The sequence below is a fragment of the Coregonus clupeaformis genome, chromosome 30 (assembly GCF_020615455.1).
Source record: "Coregonus clupeaformis isolate EN_2021a chromosome 30, ASM2061545v1, whole genome shotgun sequence".
In the NCBI taxonomy this organism is placed as follows: domain Eukaryota; kingdom Metazoa; phylum Chordata; class Actinopteri; order Salmoniformes; family Salmonidae; genus Coregonus; species Coregonus clupeaformis.
In genome coordinates, this window is record NC_059221.1 from 35,421,115 (window position 1) to 35,439,853 (window position 18,739).

Below are 18,739 nucleotides of genomic sequence, written 5' to 3' on the forward strand. Positions count from 1 at the left end.
TTGCGTCATCAAAAATCGACAGTCGGCGCTAAACTTTTGACGTGTAAACGGTCGTCACTAGTTACCACAGCTACAAAGGCATAAACCCCGCCCATTTCTACAATTTATCTAATTCAAATCTGACTTTAAACCTAACCCTAATCTTAACCACACTGCAAACCTTATGTATAACACTTAAATTAAATAAAGACCAAAAAGAAAAAGCATTTTAAAGATATAGCCAATTTTGACTTTGTGGCTGTGGTAACTAGTGACAACCCGTGTAGAACGTGTTCGCCATAATAAACCCTGAGCTAAAACAAGTGATAACAAGGTGGCTGTGCGAGGCTGCAGTTTGTATTGTTTTTAACAATACAGGTCTAGCTAGCAAGTGTGTGTCGGGATTTTTAAATTATTTTTTTTGTGGAAGGAATAAGGAGAGTGAGTGAAAATTGAGCAAATCAAGGTACGCGTTCGCCTAACATGCTAATAATGTGTTCGCTAGCTACCTAGCTAGTTAGCCAACAACGCTGTCTCGCACATTAATAACTGTCTACTCTAGACGGTCTTGTAGCTAGCTCGTGTGCACAATCAACGCATACAGCTGTTACTGGCGCGGACCCCGAACACTGAACTAAGTGTAACTTAGCTAAAACAGATTTTCCAACGTTGTAGCTCTATATAGGCCATATATGTAGCTAGCTAGCTGGTACATTTAGCTAAACGTGCTATTTCACACCTGCAGAGTTTTCTAAGAAATAAGTTAGCCAACGTTAGCTATCGAGGTGTGTTGCTTGTCATCCTGATGTAGCTAGCTAACTAACGTTAGCTATATATTCCAGAGACCGTAACGTTAAGAAGCTGACGTTAGTTATAGGCTAACTAGTAGCTACTACACAGTAACGTTAGCTAGCTAATGTTATTGGATGGTTTCTAGCATCATGACCAAATCACTTGTTGACCGTTTTAGTCCCTAGGGACCTATGCAGCTGTCTCTGGATCTGTTCTGAACCGAAGACCAAAGAAAGGTCCCTTTTGAGTCACTGGTTGCAACTGGAGAGGAAGTCGTGGTTTGTGTTTGTGAGCGTAGATAGATCATGCATGAAATATATTTTATTTCAGTAGGCCAAATCAGGAAGCAGTGTCAGTGACTATTACTATCCATCAGTTGCCTGTCATTGTAAATGTTGATATGGGCTAGAATCTGTCAACATTCAACACTTCCCTCCTCATGCTTGCACCAATACAGTTTTTTACACATTCTTTCATCATTTGTTCTATGCTTATCAGGCCACACCATGGCGTCGGCATCTGCCAGCGTGGATTCCAAGGCAGAGCTGACTGCTCTGCTGGAGCATTGGTTGGAGCAGTGGGAGGGGGAACAGCAGGCCAGCACACCAGACCTGGTCAACATCCTCACCAAGTGAGTGTCTGTAATACAAAAAGGATCATGTTTTGTAACACCAGTGGATATTATGGGAAGTTTCTATTTTTTTTTCACGTCATTTATTCAGATCACGTTACTTGAAGGGATGGAAGGAAGTTTGTTTTAGAGTCTCTGGACATTTAGGAATATGTTGTCTGTTTTGAATATATCATGGGTTTTCTTTTCCTCTCAGGATCTCAGAGCTGGTGGAGAGGGAGACTGAGGAATATCACAAAGCTGATCCTGATCCTTTTGATGACAGGCACCCTGGTAAGATGTTTTATTTCTGTTAGTGTGTAGTCATAACTATAGTATTAACTTTAGCTAGCAAAGTGATAGTTGTTGACATTTTGTAGATTTGTAATTCTCCCCACCTCTTGCCACTTAGGGAGAGCTGATCCAGAATGTGTCTTGGGTCACCTGCTCAAGATCCTGTTCAAAGATGATGACTTCATGAATGCGGTAAGAACTGAAAACAATAAATACTTATTTGTCAATTTACAAATAATACTAATCTGGTGAGTGCATACTCACGTGGTCATAGAACAGTATCAGTTCCTGTGTGCCTTGTTATTTGAACTCCTGTCTTTTTCCAGCTGGTGAATAGCTATGTGATGACCAGCAGAGAGCTCATTCTTAACACGGCAGCCTGTCGCCTGCTGCAGAACATCATGCCTGGGTTGGAGACCGCCGTGGTCTTTCAGGAGAAGGTAGGCTACAACCTGCTTCTGTGGAGATGCACTTAAACATGTTTATAGATTTAGTTAGCTAGAATATGCAACTTATTCAATAATCATGATGTTATGTTTCTGTGTTTGTGACAGGAGGGCATTGTGGAGAGGCTGTTTAAATGGGCCCAGGATGCTGAGCAGCCCCTGAGGATCTATGCTACGGGCCTGCTGGCTGGAGCCATGGAGAACCAGGACATCGCTGCCAACTACAGGGAGGAGAACTCAGTCCTGGTCAGTGCCAAAACCCTACTATCAGGTGTTTTTATTAAGCCTCTGAGAAGGTTTAACAACATCAACATAAGATGTTGTATAAATACTACAATGTGGGTTAAATTGAATTTAACCATGTGTTGCCACAGGTGGGCGCCATGGTGTCCATCAGTATCTGTGAATTATGCATCTCTCTCTCTCTCTCTCTCTCTCTCTCTCTCTCTCTCTCTCTCTCTCTCTCTCTCTCTCTCTCTCTCTCTCTCTCTCTCTCTCTCTCTCTCTCTCTCTCTCTCTCTCTCTCTCTCTCTCTCTCTCTCTCTCTCTCTCTCTCTCTCTCTCTCTCTCTCAGGTGCCTCTGATGCTGCAGCGGTTACGTGAGCTGCAGGCCAAGGACACTGAGAACAGGAAGGAGTTTAAACGGCCCAGTCCCAGGAAGACCCTGGGGGAACCTCTCCTTCCTCTAGATGAGGAGACTGTCGACGGAGGCTTCGAGGACACCCCATTCCCCTCGGGGAATAACGGAACAGAGAGGGACGAGAAGAGACCAGAGGAGGACAGAGAGGAGAACCCCCTTCCCCGGGGAATAACGGAACAGAGAGGGACGAGAAGAGACCAGAGGAGGACAGAGAGGAGAACCCCTTCCCCCCGGGGAATAACGGAACAGAGCGGGACGAGAAGAGACCAGAGGAGGACAGAGAGGAGAACCCCTTCCCCCCGGGGAATAACGGAACGGAGAGGGACGAGAAGAGACCAGAGGAGGACAGAGAGGAGAACCCCTTCCCCCCGGGGAATAACGGAACGGAGAGGGACGAGAAGGGACCAGAGGAGGACAGAGAGGAGAACCCCTTCCTCAGCAATGAGTCTGACAACGAGATCTCCTTCCACCTCAACTACCTCAACTCCTCCCACAAGACCAGCAGCCGCACCAGCTCGTCCGTCAAAGGCCTGATGAAACCCGTGTCTGCCCCACCGTCTTTGTCCCATCGGGACTTCCCAGACGGCAGGGCGGAGGGCAGCAGTCACCTCAAGAGGAGGGCGGAGAGGGAGAACGGACGGAAGGTGAAACAGAAGCTGAACTTCTCCCTGCCGGAGCCGGAGAGGAACTTCAGCGAGCTGTCCAACAGCAGCTGGTCTGAGATGAGCCCCTGGGTGATTGGGAACAACTATCACCTTTACCCTTTGACCCCGGAGATGGAGCAGAGGCTCATCCTGCAGTACCTCACCCCTCTGGGGGAGTACCAGGAGGTTAGTTTCTGCTACATAAACCTACCAACAGATGTCAGTCTTGACAAACTCCGTTATAAGAGCTAGTACTGCACTCGTTGAAGACATTATGTCGTAAATGACTGTGTAGACTGCTAGACAGACGAGTAGTACTCTGCATAAATGATTCATTTCTCTGTTTTATTTTCTGTCTTTCAGCTGTTGGCTGTCTTCATGCAGATGGGAGCCTGTGAGCTGCTCATCCATTACATGGACCTGAAGCAGACCAACGATGTACAGCTCACCTTTGAGGCTCTCAAGGTAACCTTGCTATAACTGACTTAGAATGCATCTCAATTGTTTAAAGAGGAGCATCCCAGCTTTATCCTAGGATTCCCGTTCTCTACCTGTAGTACCTGGCCTCCCTGCTCCTGCATAAGAAGTTTGCAGCCCAGTTTGTGGCCCATGGAGGGGTTCAGAAGCTGCTGGAGATCCCCAAGCCTTCCATGGCCGCCACAGGGGTGTCTCTGTGCCTCTACTACCTGGCCTACAACCAGGACGCCATGGAGAGGGTAGGACACACACACACACACACACACACACACACACACACACACACAGCATAAAGATCAACCGTTCGTAAAAGTTATGACCTGTAGTAGGGGTGTGTAACATGATTTACTTCCATGTAAATCTGTAAGTCAATAGAAAAAGGTGTGTTCATGTATCCCCCTTTCATGTGTCTCTGTTCCCCTTAGGTGTGTATGTTGCCCCACTCCATCCTGTCTGATGTGGTGAGCTACACTCTGTGGCTGTTGGAGTGTTCCCACGCCTCGGGCTGCTGCCATGCCACCATGTTCTTCTCCATCTCCTTCTCCTACCGAGCCGTGCTGGAGCTCTTTGACAGGCAGGATGGCCTCCGACGCCTCGTCAACCTGGTAGGAGGGCCTGTCTGGTTTATTCATGCTTCTGTTTCCTCTAGCTGTCACTAGGACAGGGTTTTCTAATCCTGATTTTAAAAAACACTGTTTTGGTGTTTCACTGTCTCCAGATCAGTTCTCTGAACATCCTCAGTATTGCGGTGTGTATTACACTGCTGCTTATTGTGTATAATTCTACTGTCTCCAGATCAGTTCTCTGAACATCCTCAGTATTGCTGTGTGTATTACACTGCTGGTTATTGTGTGTATTTCTACTGTCTCCAGATCAGTACGTTGGAGATCCTGAACCCTGAAGACCAGGCGGCCCTGCTGAGTGATGACCAGATCTTCTCCAGCAGGCAGACGGCCAAGCACACCTGCATGGCCCTGCGCAGGTACTTTGAGGCCCATCTGGCCATCAAGGTGGAGCAGGTCAAGCAGTCCCTGCAGCGGACTGAGGGGGGCGCTCCCATTCACCCTCAGCCTTACTACAAGGTAGACGGAACAGGTTGTCCCATGTTGGGAGATTGTGATGATTGAAATGATTGTGTTTGCTCCAAATATTGCCATTTTTTTCCTATAGGGATTTATAAAGTGCCCTTTCTGAATTGAAATGGAATTGACCCCAACCCCCCTGGAACCCATCATCACAGATGAACCTTGGTGATGTTTTTCTTTCAGAGATGCCTCATTCTCTTTCTGTTCCCCAGGCGTGCAGCTACACCCATGAGCAGGTGGTGGAGATGATGGAGTTCCTGATCGAGTACGGCCCAGTCAGACTGTACTGGGAGCCAGCAGAGGTCTTCCACAAGCTGTCCTGTGTTCAGCTGCTGCTGCAGCTCATCTCCATCGCTTGTGACTGGAGGACCTACTATGGCAGGTAAGGACAGAATTGCAAGCCTTCCTTCTCTATTTCAAGTACAGATGAGGAGGAGGGCCATTGTGGGAAGTTGCAATATACCACCAAGTGCTAACATTCAGTATCTGGATAAAACAGTGCCTTCAGAAAATGTATTCAAAATGGATAAAATGTATTTATTTTTCTCATCCGTCTACACACAATACCCCATAATGACAGTGACATTTTTTGTTGTTGAAATTGCTAAATTATTGAAAATTAAATACAGAAATATATCATTTACGTAAGTATTCACACCCCTGAGTCAATACATCTTAGAATAATATTAATATAATAATAATATGCCATTTAGCAGACGCTTTTATCCAAAGCGACTTAGTCATGTGTGCATACATTTTTAATTTAGAATCACCTTTGGCAGTGATTACAGCTGTGAGTCTTTCTGGGTAAGTCTTTAGGAGCTTTGCTTACCTAGATTGTACAATATTAGCACATTTATTATAATTATTCTCACACAAATGTTTGTAGCGTCCAAACGGTTTGGCCTACAAACTATTATGTTTATGGAAAGATGATATTCTCACAAACACGATGGTTTTCTCAGTTTTGCTCTACGACCCCCCCCCACAAGCGTCTTGGCACTCGTCTGAAGTCGGTATAGCCGATCTGCCAACTTCTGTCTGTAGCGTCCCAACAGTTTGGGGCTACACTAATATGAGCCCTCTGTAAGGTACATCTCTCATGAACACGTACATGTTGGTTGTTTTGCTCTAGGGTGCCCACAAGCCTCATCTGAAGGTCCCTGGTACCAGTTTAAAAAATGAATGGCAGTACACTGCATTCGGAAAGTATTCAGACCCCTTGACCTTTTCCACATTTTGTTACGTTACAGCCTTAATCTAAAATGGATTTCCCTCATCAATCTACATACAATACCCCATAATGACAAAGCAAAAGCATGTTTTTAGAAATGTTTGCAACAAAAGACTGAAATATGACATTTACATAAGTATTCAGACCCTTTACTCAGTACTTTGTTGAAGCACCTTTGGCAGTGATTACAGCCTCGAGTCTTCTTGGGTATGACGCTACAAGCTTGGCACACCTGTATTTGGGGAGTTTCTCCCATTCTTCTGTGCAGATCCTCTCAAGCTCTGTCAGGTTGGATGGGGAGCGTTGCTGCACAGCTATTTTCAGGTTCTCCAGAGATGTTCGATCGGGTTCAAGTCCGGGCTCTGGCTGGGCCACTCAAGGACATTCAGAGAAGCCACACCTGCGTTGTCTTGGCTGTGTGCTTAGGGTCATTGTCCTGTTAGAAGGTGAATCTTCACCCCAGTCTGAGGTCCTGAGTGCTCTGGAGTAGGTTTTCATCAAGGATCTCTCTGTACTTTGCTCCGTTCGTCTTTCCCTCGATCCTGACTAGTCTCCCAGTCCCTGCCGCTGAAAAACATCCCCACAGCATGATGCTGCCACCACCATGCTTCACCGTACGGATGGTGCTAGGTTTCCTCCAGATTGGCATTCAGGCCAAAGAGTTCAATCTTGGTTTCATCAGACCAGAGAATCTTGTTTTTTGGGGGACTATCTGTTCTATGTGGTGAATCTGGTATTCAATGCGTTTGTTTGGGCTAATAGCAGTAAGTCCAAATTCAATGTTTCATCAGTGTTTTAAAATGTTTTTCTGGGATACTTAAAGTCTTAAAATTCAATATCAAATAGCTAAATGATCCTTAGTATGACCTTAAAACAACTCCATATGTTAGCTTAGTAGAACCCTCCCCCCCAGCTTAGACTCTAGGGGGTTAAACTGCTTGGTGTAACCCTGGATTGTAAACTGTCATGGTCAAAACATATTGATGCAACAGTAGCTAAGATGGGGACAGGTCTGTCCGTAATAAAGCGCTGCTCTGTTTCTTGACATCGCTACAAAACAAGTCCTACAGGCCCTAGTTTTGTCGCACATGGACTACTGTCCAGTCATATGGTCAAGTGCCACAAAGAGGGACATACGCAAATAACAATTGGCCCAGAACAGAGCAGCACGGCTGGCCCTTAAATGTACACGGTGAGCTAACATTAATAATATGCATGTCAATCTCTCCTGGCTCAAAGTAGAGGAGATATTGACTTCATCACTACTATTTGTGAGAAGTATTGACATGTTGCATGAACCGAGCTGTCTGTTTTAAACTACTAGCACACAGCTCAGACACCCATGCATACCCAACAAGACATGCCACCAAAGGTATCTTCACCGTCCCCAAGGCCAGAACAGACTATGGGAGGCGCACAGTACTACATAGAGCCATGACTACATGGAACTCTCTTCCAAATCAAGTAACTCATGCAAGCAGCATAAATCAGACCTTATGAAACTGAGCTGACTTCGAAGAGACGCACAGAAACATGCATACACACACATGCTAACACACTCACTCTACGCACAAATGGATTTTGTATTGTAGAAATGTTGAAGTAGTGTGTAATGTGTTGTGAAGTGTAATGTTTTAACTGTATTTAATTTGCCTTAAAGTGGCAATATGTAACTTTTTGGGTGACCTGACCAAATACGCATAGAAATGTGAGTTATAGATCTATCATTCTACTTGAAAGCAAGTCTAAGAAGCAGTAGATCTGTTCTATGTGCACTATTTCCATGATTCCCGTTCTTAAGTTTTGTTTTTGCGTCTTTTACTTTCGGTTTTGTACACCCGTTTTCAAACAGCTGAAACAACAACAATATTTTTGGTTATGGAAAATATATTTCACAGCGGTTTAGATGGTACAATGATTCTCTACACTATACTAGCTTATTTTGTCACATAAACTGAAATTAGGCAAACTATTAGAGTTTTAGCAACCAGGAAATGCCAGAGTGATTTCTGCATAGTGCAACTTTAATATTGCTGGACCCCAGGAAGAGTAGCTGCTGCAAAACTGTAACCAGTGCCTTATGGGGATCCATAATAGAATTATAATACAAAACCCCCTCTGCTCTATATTGAAATACACCTCTATTCATTATGGAGAACATTTGTTTATATCTTTTCACAATTCAAGTGAATACCGAGTAATACTGTGACTATTTCCCCCGTGTTGTGTTGTCCCCTAGGAGTGACACAGTGCGTTATGCCCTGGACATACTGAGCATCCTGACAGTGATCCCGAAGACCCAGCTGCTGATGGCGGAGTCTGTGGCTGTGCCGGATGGGGAGGGGGGTAACGCAGTCTCCACCGTGGGTACGTTACACTGCCCTGCCCTGCCATGGCATTCTATTGACACCACCTTATCTATCCAGCAGACCAGGACTGTTTGCTTTGGGGTTTCATCTTAATGTTCTGTTGTTCCTCAGGTATGAGTGTAGTCCTGGTGGTTGCAGAGGGAGAGGTGTTTGTGAACGACGCCGAGATCCAGAAGTCTGCTCTGCAGGTGGTCATCAACTGTGTGTGCGCTCCGGACAAACGCATGTCCAGCATCGGCAAGTTCATCTCGGGCACGCCTCGTAGACGCCTGCCCCAGACTACCAAGAGCAGCGAGAGCGTGCTCAGCAAGATGTGGAACGTGGTGCAGTCCAACAACGGCATCAAGGTGAGATGAGATTAACTTCAGAACTGTCTATTGATAGATATTACGCTGTTATGTTGTTGGGTGCTACTGGTCTCTGATTTGTCTTTATTCATTAGTGGTTTGGGTTACTTTTATGATTTCTCAATACTGTTATTATGCACTGGGAACCATAGCTAGTTCTTCTGCCATCTCCCTGTAGGTGCTCCTGTCCCTGCTGACGGTGAAGATGCCCATCACAGATGCAGATCAGATCCGGGCCCTGGCCTGTAAGGCCCTGGTGGGTCTGTCCCGCTCCAGCTCAGTCAGACAGATTATCAGCAAGCTGCCTCTCTTCAGCAGCGGACACATCCAGCAGCTCATGAAGGAGCCTGTGCTCCAGGACAAACGCAGCGAACACGTCAAGTTCTGCAAGTTTGCGGCGGAGCTCATCAAGCGAGTGTCTGGTAAACCCCTCATGATAGGGACAGATGTGTCCCTGGCCTGGCTGCAGAGGGCTAATGTGGTGGCCCAGTCCAGGATCTCCTTCCCTGAGAAGGAGCTACTGCTGTTAATCCGGAACCACCTGGTGGCCAAAGGCCTGCATGACACGGCCACCACGCTCACCAAGGAGGCCGACCTCCCCATGGCCATCCTCCCCCACCCATCTTCCTCAGCTTTGCTTCCTGTCGTTGTCCCCCCCCCTCCTGCCTCTCCCGCCCCTGCCCTCCCCCGGACCCCTCGGCTGGCCAATGGGGTCGCGGCACGATTGGCGAGCCACGGCTCTCATCCGTCCGTGCCGTTGTCAGTTCAGCCCCAGCCCCGTCCCTCGACATCGCAACTCCTCGCACTCCCTCCGGCCGCCCCTCCCCTGTTGACCCCTCACCAAAGCAACGGCTCTCCCCTGATTGGTCGGATCGTGTTCACGCGAGAGCGCCCGTCGCCTTGCCCTGTGCCTGCCAGCTGTAAGAAGCCGCGGGTGCTGAGGCAGAAGTCAGACTACGGTGCCTTCAGCCAGAGTCCAGCCATGAAGAAACAGCTGGACAGACACCTGCCCTCTCCCCCCGCCCTGGACAGCATCATCACAGAGTACCTGAGGGAGCAGCATGCACGCTGCAAGAACCCTGTCACCACCTGCCCCCCCTTCTCCCTCTTCACCCCCCACCAGTGCCCCGAGCCCAAGCAGAGGCGCCAGGCCCCAACCAACTTCACCTCCCGAAACACACGCAGGGTCGTCTACCCCAAGTATGGAGGGGTGGACGGGGGCTGCTTCGACAGACACCTCATTTTTAGCAGGTATGGTTGGCTCCTAATACACTGGGGACTAAGTCCTTGTCTTTTATCTTTAATTGGGTTTTTAGATGGACCTCTTTTGGATTACATTTCCCTCTTTTCCCCTTTCCCCCAGGTTTCGTCCCATGTCTGTGTTCAGGGAGGCAGACGAGGATGAGAGTGGGTTCATGTGTTGTGCCTTCTCTGCCCGTGAGCGGTTCCTGATGCTGGGGACGTGTACGGGCCAACTCAAACTCTACAATGTGTTCACAGGCCAGGAGGAGGCTAGCTACAGCTGCCACAGCTCTGCCATCACACACCTAGAGCCATCACGGGTCAGTGGGACACATTTACAAATCTACCTATCTCGTGTATATCTAAAACGTAGTATTTTAGTGAAACCTTTTATTCTTATATTTTTTCATCAGGATGGCTCTCTGTTGTTGACGTCGGCATCATGGAGTTATCCCCTGTCTGCACTGTGGGGCATGAAGTCAGTGTTCATCATGAAGTAAGTGTGACACAGGAGACCAACCCTGACCCAGTCAGATCAATACAGTTGGTTATTGCTTCAAATGGGGATGGCTGCGCTACCCATTCCATTTCTATGGTTAATTCTACTGGTTGTGTTTCCATGGTGCTCCCTGCCCAATGGTACAGCTGCTCAGTGCCAGCAGGAACTGCTGAAAGAGGCTGACACATTCTTTAATTATGCACACTAACTGAACTGCCTTAGTAGGGCTGGGAATTGCCAGGGACCTCACAATACAATATTATCACGATACTTAGGTGCTGATACAATATGTAATGCGACTCACACGATTCAATACTGTGATTTTATTGCGATTTGATGTTCCGAACGTTGCTCACTATATGTCTGCTGCAGAGAGAACATGAGAAAATTATTTTTGATCAGTCATGGAAACAAAATAGCTGAAAACATGTCTCACTATTTAAAAAGATGATGAACAAGCTATAGGATGAAAAATACCGGCGTTTAGCGCAGGTACAGCCAACTAGCGCTAGCTGGAAAAAATAAAAAAAATAGATACTTTGAGTTAAAGTATCGATATAATATTGTAACATTTTTATCCCCATCACTATGTCTTGGGGCTGGAATGTTCACTTCATAGAATCCACAGTGTAGTGGGGCCTCCTTCTGTCCACAGTTTAACCAAAGCAACATTGGTGCTCTTGTAGTTTAGCTAGAACAACATTGGCCCATCATTACTTAACCAAAATGGCTTATTCTATATGAACTGAAGTCAGAGGTTGTAAGGGATGCCTGGGAATTTGTATTTTCTATTTACCTCTGTATTTATTCATTGTTCCCCTCTTCTTTCCAGGCATTCCTTCTTAGATGATCATTATGTGGAGTTCAGCAAACTCTCACAAGACCGAGTCATTGGCACAAAGGAACACATAGCTCACGTAAGTCTTCTTTCTCAACATATAAAGGTTAAACTGAACAACCAGGTACAAGTTTAATTTTTTTGTCCTGATCAACTGAAAACATGTAATCTTTGGGTCTCAGATCTATGACATCCAGACAGGGCAGAAGACCCTGACCCTCAACTACCCGGACCTGGCCAACAACTACAAGAGGAACTGTGCGACCTTTAACCCCACCGACGACCTGGTGCTGAACGACGGCGTGCTGTGGGACGTGCGCTCGGCTCGGGCCATCCACAAGTTTGACAAGTTCAACATGAACATCAGTGGAGTGTTCCACCCCAATGGCCTGGAGGTCATCGTCAACACTGAGATTGTATCCTACTCACATACTGTACAATAGTCCTAGTCATATTTGTAGAGTTAATTGGCTGTACTGAGCCTGCATCAGTTTATCTGATAAGTGGCCTAATATCAAGATGAGTCTGTGTCCCTTGCCATCTGTTGTGTACATCCAGCAAATATCCCAACACCAGAGGAATTGGGTAGAATAGTCAATATGTTATATTGATAGTAATGTGACAGTGTGATTCCTTAATGGTTGTGTCAGTGGGACCTGCGGACCTTTCACCTCCTCCACACAGTGCCAGCTCTGGACCAGTGCAGGATCGTCTTCAACAACAACGGCACGGTCATCTACGGAGGTAAGGCCTTATCCCACTACATTATGGGAAATGAAGGACAGTGTTCTGTGGTAGCAAGGCTCATCAAATTTCACCTTGTGGTGAACAGCTAAGACTTTTAGATGTGTGTAGAAAGGTGAATGCTTGTGGGGTTGTGAAAGGTGCATGTAGATGTGTGTTTGATGCCACACGGCCCTGCTGAACCATATGGCCAGGAGGCTGTGCCCTGAGCTAGCAGAGGAGTCTAACCAGCTGATTCACACCACCTCACAGCCACTGGGAGGCCATGAGTTGGTAGAGCATGGCGTTTGCAACGCCAGGGTTGTGGGTTCGATTCACATGGGGGGCCAGTATGAAAAATAAAAAAATTATGTATGCACTCACTAACTGTAAGTCGCTCTGGATAAGAGCGTCTGCTAAATGACTAAAATGTAAAATGATGTATCCACCAACATCCACACCATTCTAATGGCTCAGTAGCCAGAGCCACTGGGAGGCCATGATGGATCCATCCACAGCAGTACCACTCTTATCATACTATCCACCTATTCATCCACCCACACCTCTATTCATCCAGTATGTGTGCAACTAGCTCTTATTTTGCCATGATGAATCCTCACATTACCGGTACCTGAATTTAACCATGCCATCCATTTTCAAGGAGGATTTTTCTATTCTTTCATTGGAATTCCAGTTCAATTGACTCAATAGAAATGGAATTGACCCCAATCCTGTTACCCAGAGCCTTGTGGATACCATAAAGGCTCTGCAAATCAAATCAAATGTTATTTGCCACATGCGCCGAATACAACAGGTGTAGACATTACCGTGAAATGCTTACTTACAGCCCTTAACCAACAAATAAAACAACAACCAAAAAGTGTTGAGAAAAAAAGAGCAGAAGTAAAATAAAATAATAATAATAATAATAATATGCCATTTAGCAGACGCTTTTATCCAAAGCGACTTACAGTCATGCGTGCATACATTTTTGTGTATGGGTGGTCCCGGGGATCGAACCCACTACCTTGGCGTTACAAGCGCCGTGCTCTTGACAGTAGGGAGGCTATATATACAGGGGGGTACTGGTGCAGAGTCAATGTGCGGGGGCACCGGCTAGTTGAGGTAGTTGAAGTAATATGTACATGTGGGTAGAGTTAAAGTGACTATGCATAAATAATTAACAGAGTAGCAGCAGCGTAAAAAGATGAGGTGGGGGTGGGGGCAGTGCAAATAGTCCGGGTACATTTACATTTTAGTCATTTAGCAGACGCTCTTATCCAGAGCGACTTACAGTTAGTGCATACATTATTATTATTTGTTTATTTTTTTCATACTGGCCCCCCCTGAGAATCAAACCCACAACCCTGGCGTTGCAAACGCCATGCTCTACCAACATCCCTGCCGGCCATTCCCTCCCCTACCCTGGACGACGCTGGGCCAATTGTGCGCCGCCCCATGGGTCTCCCGGATCACGGCCGGCTACGGCAGAACCTGGATTCGAACCAGGATCTCTAGTGGCACAGCTAGCACTGCGATGTAGTGCCTTAGACCACTGCGCCACTCGGAAGTTAGCCATGATTAGCTGTTCAGGAGTCTTATGGCTTGGGGGTAGAAGCTGTTGAGAAGCCTTTTGGACCTAGACTTGTCGCTCCGGTACTGCTTGCCGTGCGGTAGCAGAGAGAACAGTCTATGACTAGGGTGGCTGGAGTCTTTGACAATTTTGAGGGCCTTCCTCTGACACCGCCTGGTATAGAGGTCCTGGATGGCAGGAAGCTTGGCCCCACCACACTGATTTAGTAGCCAGAATAATTGGTCAATGTCTATCGATCTGGCCATCTAATCTGGCCACCCATTTTTCCTACTACTGATGCAACTGGTACCCTTTGACTGTGAAAATAATTGTATCCATCCATACACCTCTATTGTTTTTTCTCTGTATATGAAGCACACCTATGTATGTGTTCCAGTTGTGGCGTGTAGATAGAACCTAACACTACTGGGTTGTTTTTGCAGCGATGCTCCAGGCCGATGATGAGGATGACATTATGGAGATGCAGACGAAGACTCCTTTTGGCTCCTCCTTCAGGACGTTCAACGCCACCGACTACAAACCCATTGGTGAGATGGCTTTAAGACCCACACGATCACCAGAGTTTCAATCCGTTGCATTTATCAGGAATAGACTATCCAGTTGTATACTGCACGACCCTAAACAACCCAGCCATGTTCCCTAAGCGAATAGACTCCATCCAAACTCGTTTCTGTATCGACTACTTTAGATATGGTTAAGATTGAACTAGTGTGACAGGTTTATTTATTACATGACATCAATGAAACATGCCCCCTGTCTTTTCCCCCCAGCCACCATTGACGTGAAGAGGAATATCTTTGACCTCTGCACGGACACTAAGGACTGCTACCTGGCTGTGATTGAGGTAGGTCTTATGTCATCTGTTACATAACTCAATAAATCTGAACGTGATTGAATCAAATACTCAGAGTAGTATAGTATTGGGAGACTGCCTCTGACACGGTTGTATGTTTCTGACTGCTGCTGTGTGTCTCCTGTCCAGAACCAGGACTCGGTCAACACAGACACGGTGTGCAGACTGTACGAGGTGGGACGCCAGAGACTGGCTGAAGAGGAGGAGGATGAAGACGATCAGGTAAAGAGACCCAACAAACCCCCTTCCTTCAAAAAGCACCGCAGTGCACTTTAGACTGCGGTCTAAGGCACTGCATCTCAGTGCTTGAGGCGTCACTACAGACACCCTGGTTCGATTCCAGGTTGTATCACAACTGGCCGTGATTGGGAGTCCCATAGGGCGGCGCATAATTGGCCCAGCGTTGTCCGGGTTTGGCCGGTGTAGGCCGTCATTGTAAATAAGAATCTGTTCTTAACTGACTTGCCTAGTTAAATAAAGGTGAAATAATAAAAAATACAAAATGTTTGGTAGATAATGAATGAATGAATCAATCAGATCACCAGTCACTAACATTAGATGATTGGTTGGTTGTGTCAGTCTTTTTATTGCAAGTAATACAACCTAAATAGAGAAATATAAGATCTGTGAAGCATGTTCCTTACACTGGCTGTTCTGGAACACTTGTCCCTATCAGGAGGATGACGATCAAGATGATGACGATGATGATGATGAAGATGACTCTGACGATGACATGGACACGGACCCTCTGATCGCTGAGCTGGATAACGATAACGGAGAGGATGAGGACGAGGACGACGGGAACAATGAATTATCTCCCTCTGACGATGAAGAGGTGTCTCACCTGCTGGAGGGGGACGGAGAGGAGGAGGATGACGATGATGATGACTCGGATGAGGATGATGGGGACCTTGCCCTGGATAACAGTGAGTAACAGTTGTCAGTTTGTCCTTCAAACATTCACTGATAGGTACAGCATGGGATGCAGGACAGGCAAGGTTGAAGTTGTTGGTAACAGTAAACGTAAACCTGTTGTCATAAGAGCTAGGCTACTTAATGCTTTTTAGTAATGCCATAGAAGAAGTCATTACCATGATGTTATTATGACTGAAAAGCTGTGCCTCTACTGCTGTGTGAGGACACTTCAGCTTGAGAGGGATTGACAGAATGAAAGGAAAAGAGTGCGAGTGAGAGGAAAAAAGAGATGGACCCTCACACTGTCTGAGGGCATGTTGCAGAAGACATGTCGTTTCTGCTTTCTGTCATTTTTCTACCACCACAGCAGTGACTTGTACAGTATTCTGTCCCGTTATCCCCCAGACCTCTACATAATTTAAATTTGCTGTCTTTCTGTCAACCCAGCAGACAGCTCTGACAACTCTGACCTTGAGGATGACATCATCCTGTCCCTGAATGAGTGAGGAGCCGTCAGTGTCTGGGACAGCGAAACTAGGACGACAGGTCCGGACTCCTGGAGAGAGAGCTCCCTGTGGGTGAAATGTCATAAACAACTGAGACAAGACGATAAGGTACAGTTAGATAAGAGAGAGTTGGGGAGAAAGAAGGATGGGATTTGGATTTGGGAAATGAACTGAGAGAGCACTGCCAGTTTGGAATTCTGTCCAAGGCCACCCACCACCCAGGAGCAAGTCAACCTGGAAGAAGCTGATTGGAGGAGTCAGTGAAGGGCCAGAAGATGTCCACCTTTCAAAATGTTTCTGCAAAAATTGATTTGTATATGATATAGTTTTATATTACACCGTGGGCTTGATGAGTGGAAAACAATGTTTGTACAGACACAACAACAACTGAGGTTATTATTTTTTCATTTTGAATTCATTAAAGCTCATTCAAAAGTTTGCCCTTTGATATGGACTATCCTTTATTTTCTAGAATGCTGAATGGCCACCGCTCTTTGTATAGTTTTTTTTTTTAGATGGGGAAACTGAAGGACTGTTTTTAGATGGGGAAACTGAAGGAAGCTACTTCTGACTCTGGATTGGTAAGGCAGTGTTGGCTGACTCAAGCATCCTGTTCTATACTGCATCAACTCCCATGTGGCCTGCTAAAGACTAAGGTGCTGCATGAGGCTTCCACTGTAACACACACACAGTCTATGTGGAGCTAAACCAGCCATATCCTCAGGTTCATCTCCACTGCACCACCTTCTACTATACAAACGTGACCAACGACCAAGAAGCCACACACAGTAGTGTTATCAATGACCAACACCACCGGATTTCACTGTCGTCATAGCAACAGATCAAACATGGTGCTCTTGAAAAATGCTGAATACTGGCATTTGTTTAGAAACTGTAAGCACGTTAGTGAGTGTAAAACTGTGGACTCTACAAAAATTGTCAGCAAACGATTGATGTAGTTGTATGTATACATAACGAGGCCTTAAAGGATGTCTTCCTTTTTCCATGTATGAATTTGGCTTTGGTTGACATTTTGAATGGTGCTTGATCTCAACCTTGGGTTTATGCTGCACACACAGGTTATATTCTAAGGGAATACATACTTTGCATACAATCCAAATGTAAACTAAACATTTTAGCATTCAGTTTGGGTTCATTAGTGCACATTGCTTGGTGTTCAGTTTTTACAGTTAGCTACAAGCTGTTTACCTTTCATTTTTCTCTTTTGGATTTGATTGGTCCTCTCATGGAACAACACCAACAGAACCTGACCTGGATTGGAGGATGTTTGCCAACTGCCAATGATGCAGACAGTGTATTTTGACTGAGGTGGGCTTGTTTAGATGATTTTTCTGAATCTGAACTTTGATGTTGGGTGGGTGGCTTTAGAAGCTATTCCTGATAAGTGTTCAATTGTGGATAGCTTTATTATTCAGTTACAACTTCTTTATTAAGACACTCGATACAAATGTAGGCGTGGTCTCACCTGTCTTGCCTATTTCCAATACATCATGATTTTTCTTCCCGACTCGTGTTTTCTTTGCCTAGTTTGATTATGTTCTTTGCCTTCTGCCTCGTCTCATTTATTCTTCAAGGAGGCACTCTTGTAAAGATCCATAAAAACATGTTGTGTACTGTATGTATGTATCTAAAAGTATTTTTTACTATAAATAAAATGAAAGGTTGAGCTCTGTCGTCTTTAGGCATGTTCATAGTTGGAAAACCCTGAACCATTGACATTAAGAGAATAACTCCCTGGTCTGAACATTGAATATGACATATGCATCATACACCCAACAGCTATTATTCAGTTGCTGTGATGGAAGAGTTTGTTCACATTTCTGCCTACATAGAGCCAGGGGTTTACCGGCCAGAACATAAAACATAAAGACAATGTGGAAATAGCATGTAGAGGATATGTAGTCATTAGTTTACCCCAATATTAGGGTCGTTTCCACCAAGTGCCGTTTGAGAAATGTAACTTCCCTCCCCAAAAAATAAATAAGAGATGACGTTTAAAAAAAGACTGTGCCAAATAAAGTAAGGGGGTTGACGATTTAATCTTAAATCAGCCATAAATCCCCTTGTGATGGGGAATGGAAGCTTTAGTGCAACAGGGAATGGCAATTGAATGAAAGCTTCACAAAAAAAAGGAAATTGCTAAAACATTTCTTGCCTGTCTATCTATGGGTAACAGGGTTGACGTGTTATGCTTGACCAACTCAGTTTTCCACCACAAAACACCAGTAAATTGACAAAATTGACACTAATTTAACTATTCGGTGTTCAATGTTTATTTTGAAAGAAAAATAGTTCAGTTCACTTAACAGGGTTGACCTTAAAATGAGAGACAGATGTAAATGAATCACTAATAAATAATTATCTTCAGAAATGACAGTCAAAGCAACAAAATAACTTTACATTGATGGTGAAATGTTTGAATTAAGTGGGTTGAAATCTTCCTAGAAGCGACACAGGGTTGACGGAGGGAAATGTTTAGCAAGCCTTTATTCATATTTTTAAAAAATGTGGATTTATTGAATTTTCCATAGTGGTTTATATTAAAGGGTATTTCATTTAATTTAACAGGCTTTTCAAATTCAATATTCTCCTCCTCCAAACACGGCGAGTTGAGTTGATGCCAAAGAGATC

The 18,739-nt window shown here is 45.4% G+C and overlaps 1 protein-coding gene across 1 annotated transcript; it reads left to right on the plus strand.

Annotated features, from left to right (window-relative positions):
• Positions 1-270: 270 nt before the first annotated feature.
• On the plus strand, positions 271-17,608 carry LOC121545337 (DDB1- and CUL4-associated factor 1-like). Its single transcript, XM_045209554.1, has 26 exons — positions 271-445; positions 1,270-1,402; positions 1,599-1,675; positions 1,794-1,867; positions 2,002-2,115; positions 2,230-2,367; positions 2,696-2,877; positions 3,204-3,591; positions 3,769-3,870; positions 3,963-4,121; positions 4,308-4,487; positions 4,755-4,964; positions 5,180-5,349; positions 8,441-8,568; positions 8,682-8,917; positions 9,096-10,168; positions 10,281-10,479; positions 10,573-10,655; positions 11,491-11,575; positions 11,679-11,912; positions 12,147-12,240; positions 14,236-14,340; positions 14,584-14,657; positions 14,796-14,888; positions 15,343-15,592; positions 16,029-17,608. The coding sequence occupies exons 2-26, from the start codon at positions 1,278-1,280 to the stop codon at positions 16,085-16,087; spliced, it is 4,632 nt and encodes a 1,543-aa protein (XP_045065489.1). The 5' UTR covers positions 271-445; positions 1,270-1,277; the 3' UTR covers positions 16,088-17,608.
• The last annotated feature ends 1,131 nt before the right edge of the window (positions 17,609-18,739 follow it).

Excerpts from the sequence above, each read along its gene's own strand:
- LOC121545337 (XM_045209554.1), top strand. The coding sequence starts at position 1,278 with ATGGCGTCGGCATCTGCCAGCGTGGATTCCAAGGCAGAGCTGACTGCT. Across the intron at positions 4,122-4,307 it reads ACCAGGACGCCATGGAGAGG|GTGTGTATGTTGCCCCACTC; the intron begins GTAGGACACACA and ends TGTTCCCCTTAG. Across the intron at positions 14,889-15,342 it reads AGGAGGATGAAGACGATCAG|GAGGATGACGATCAAGATGA; the intron begins GTAAAGAGACCC and ends TGTCCCTATCAG.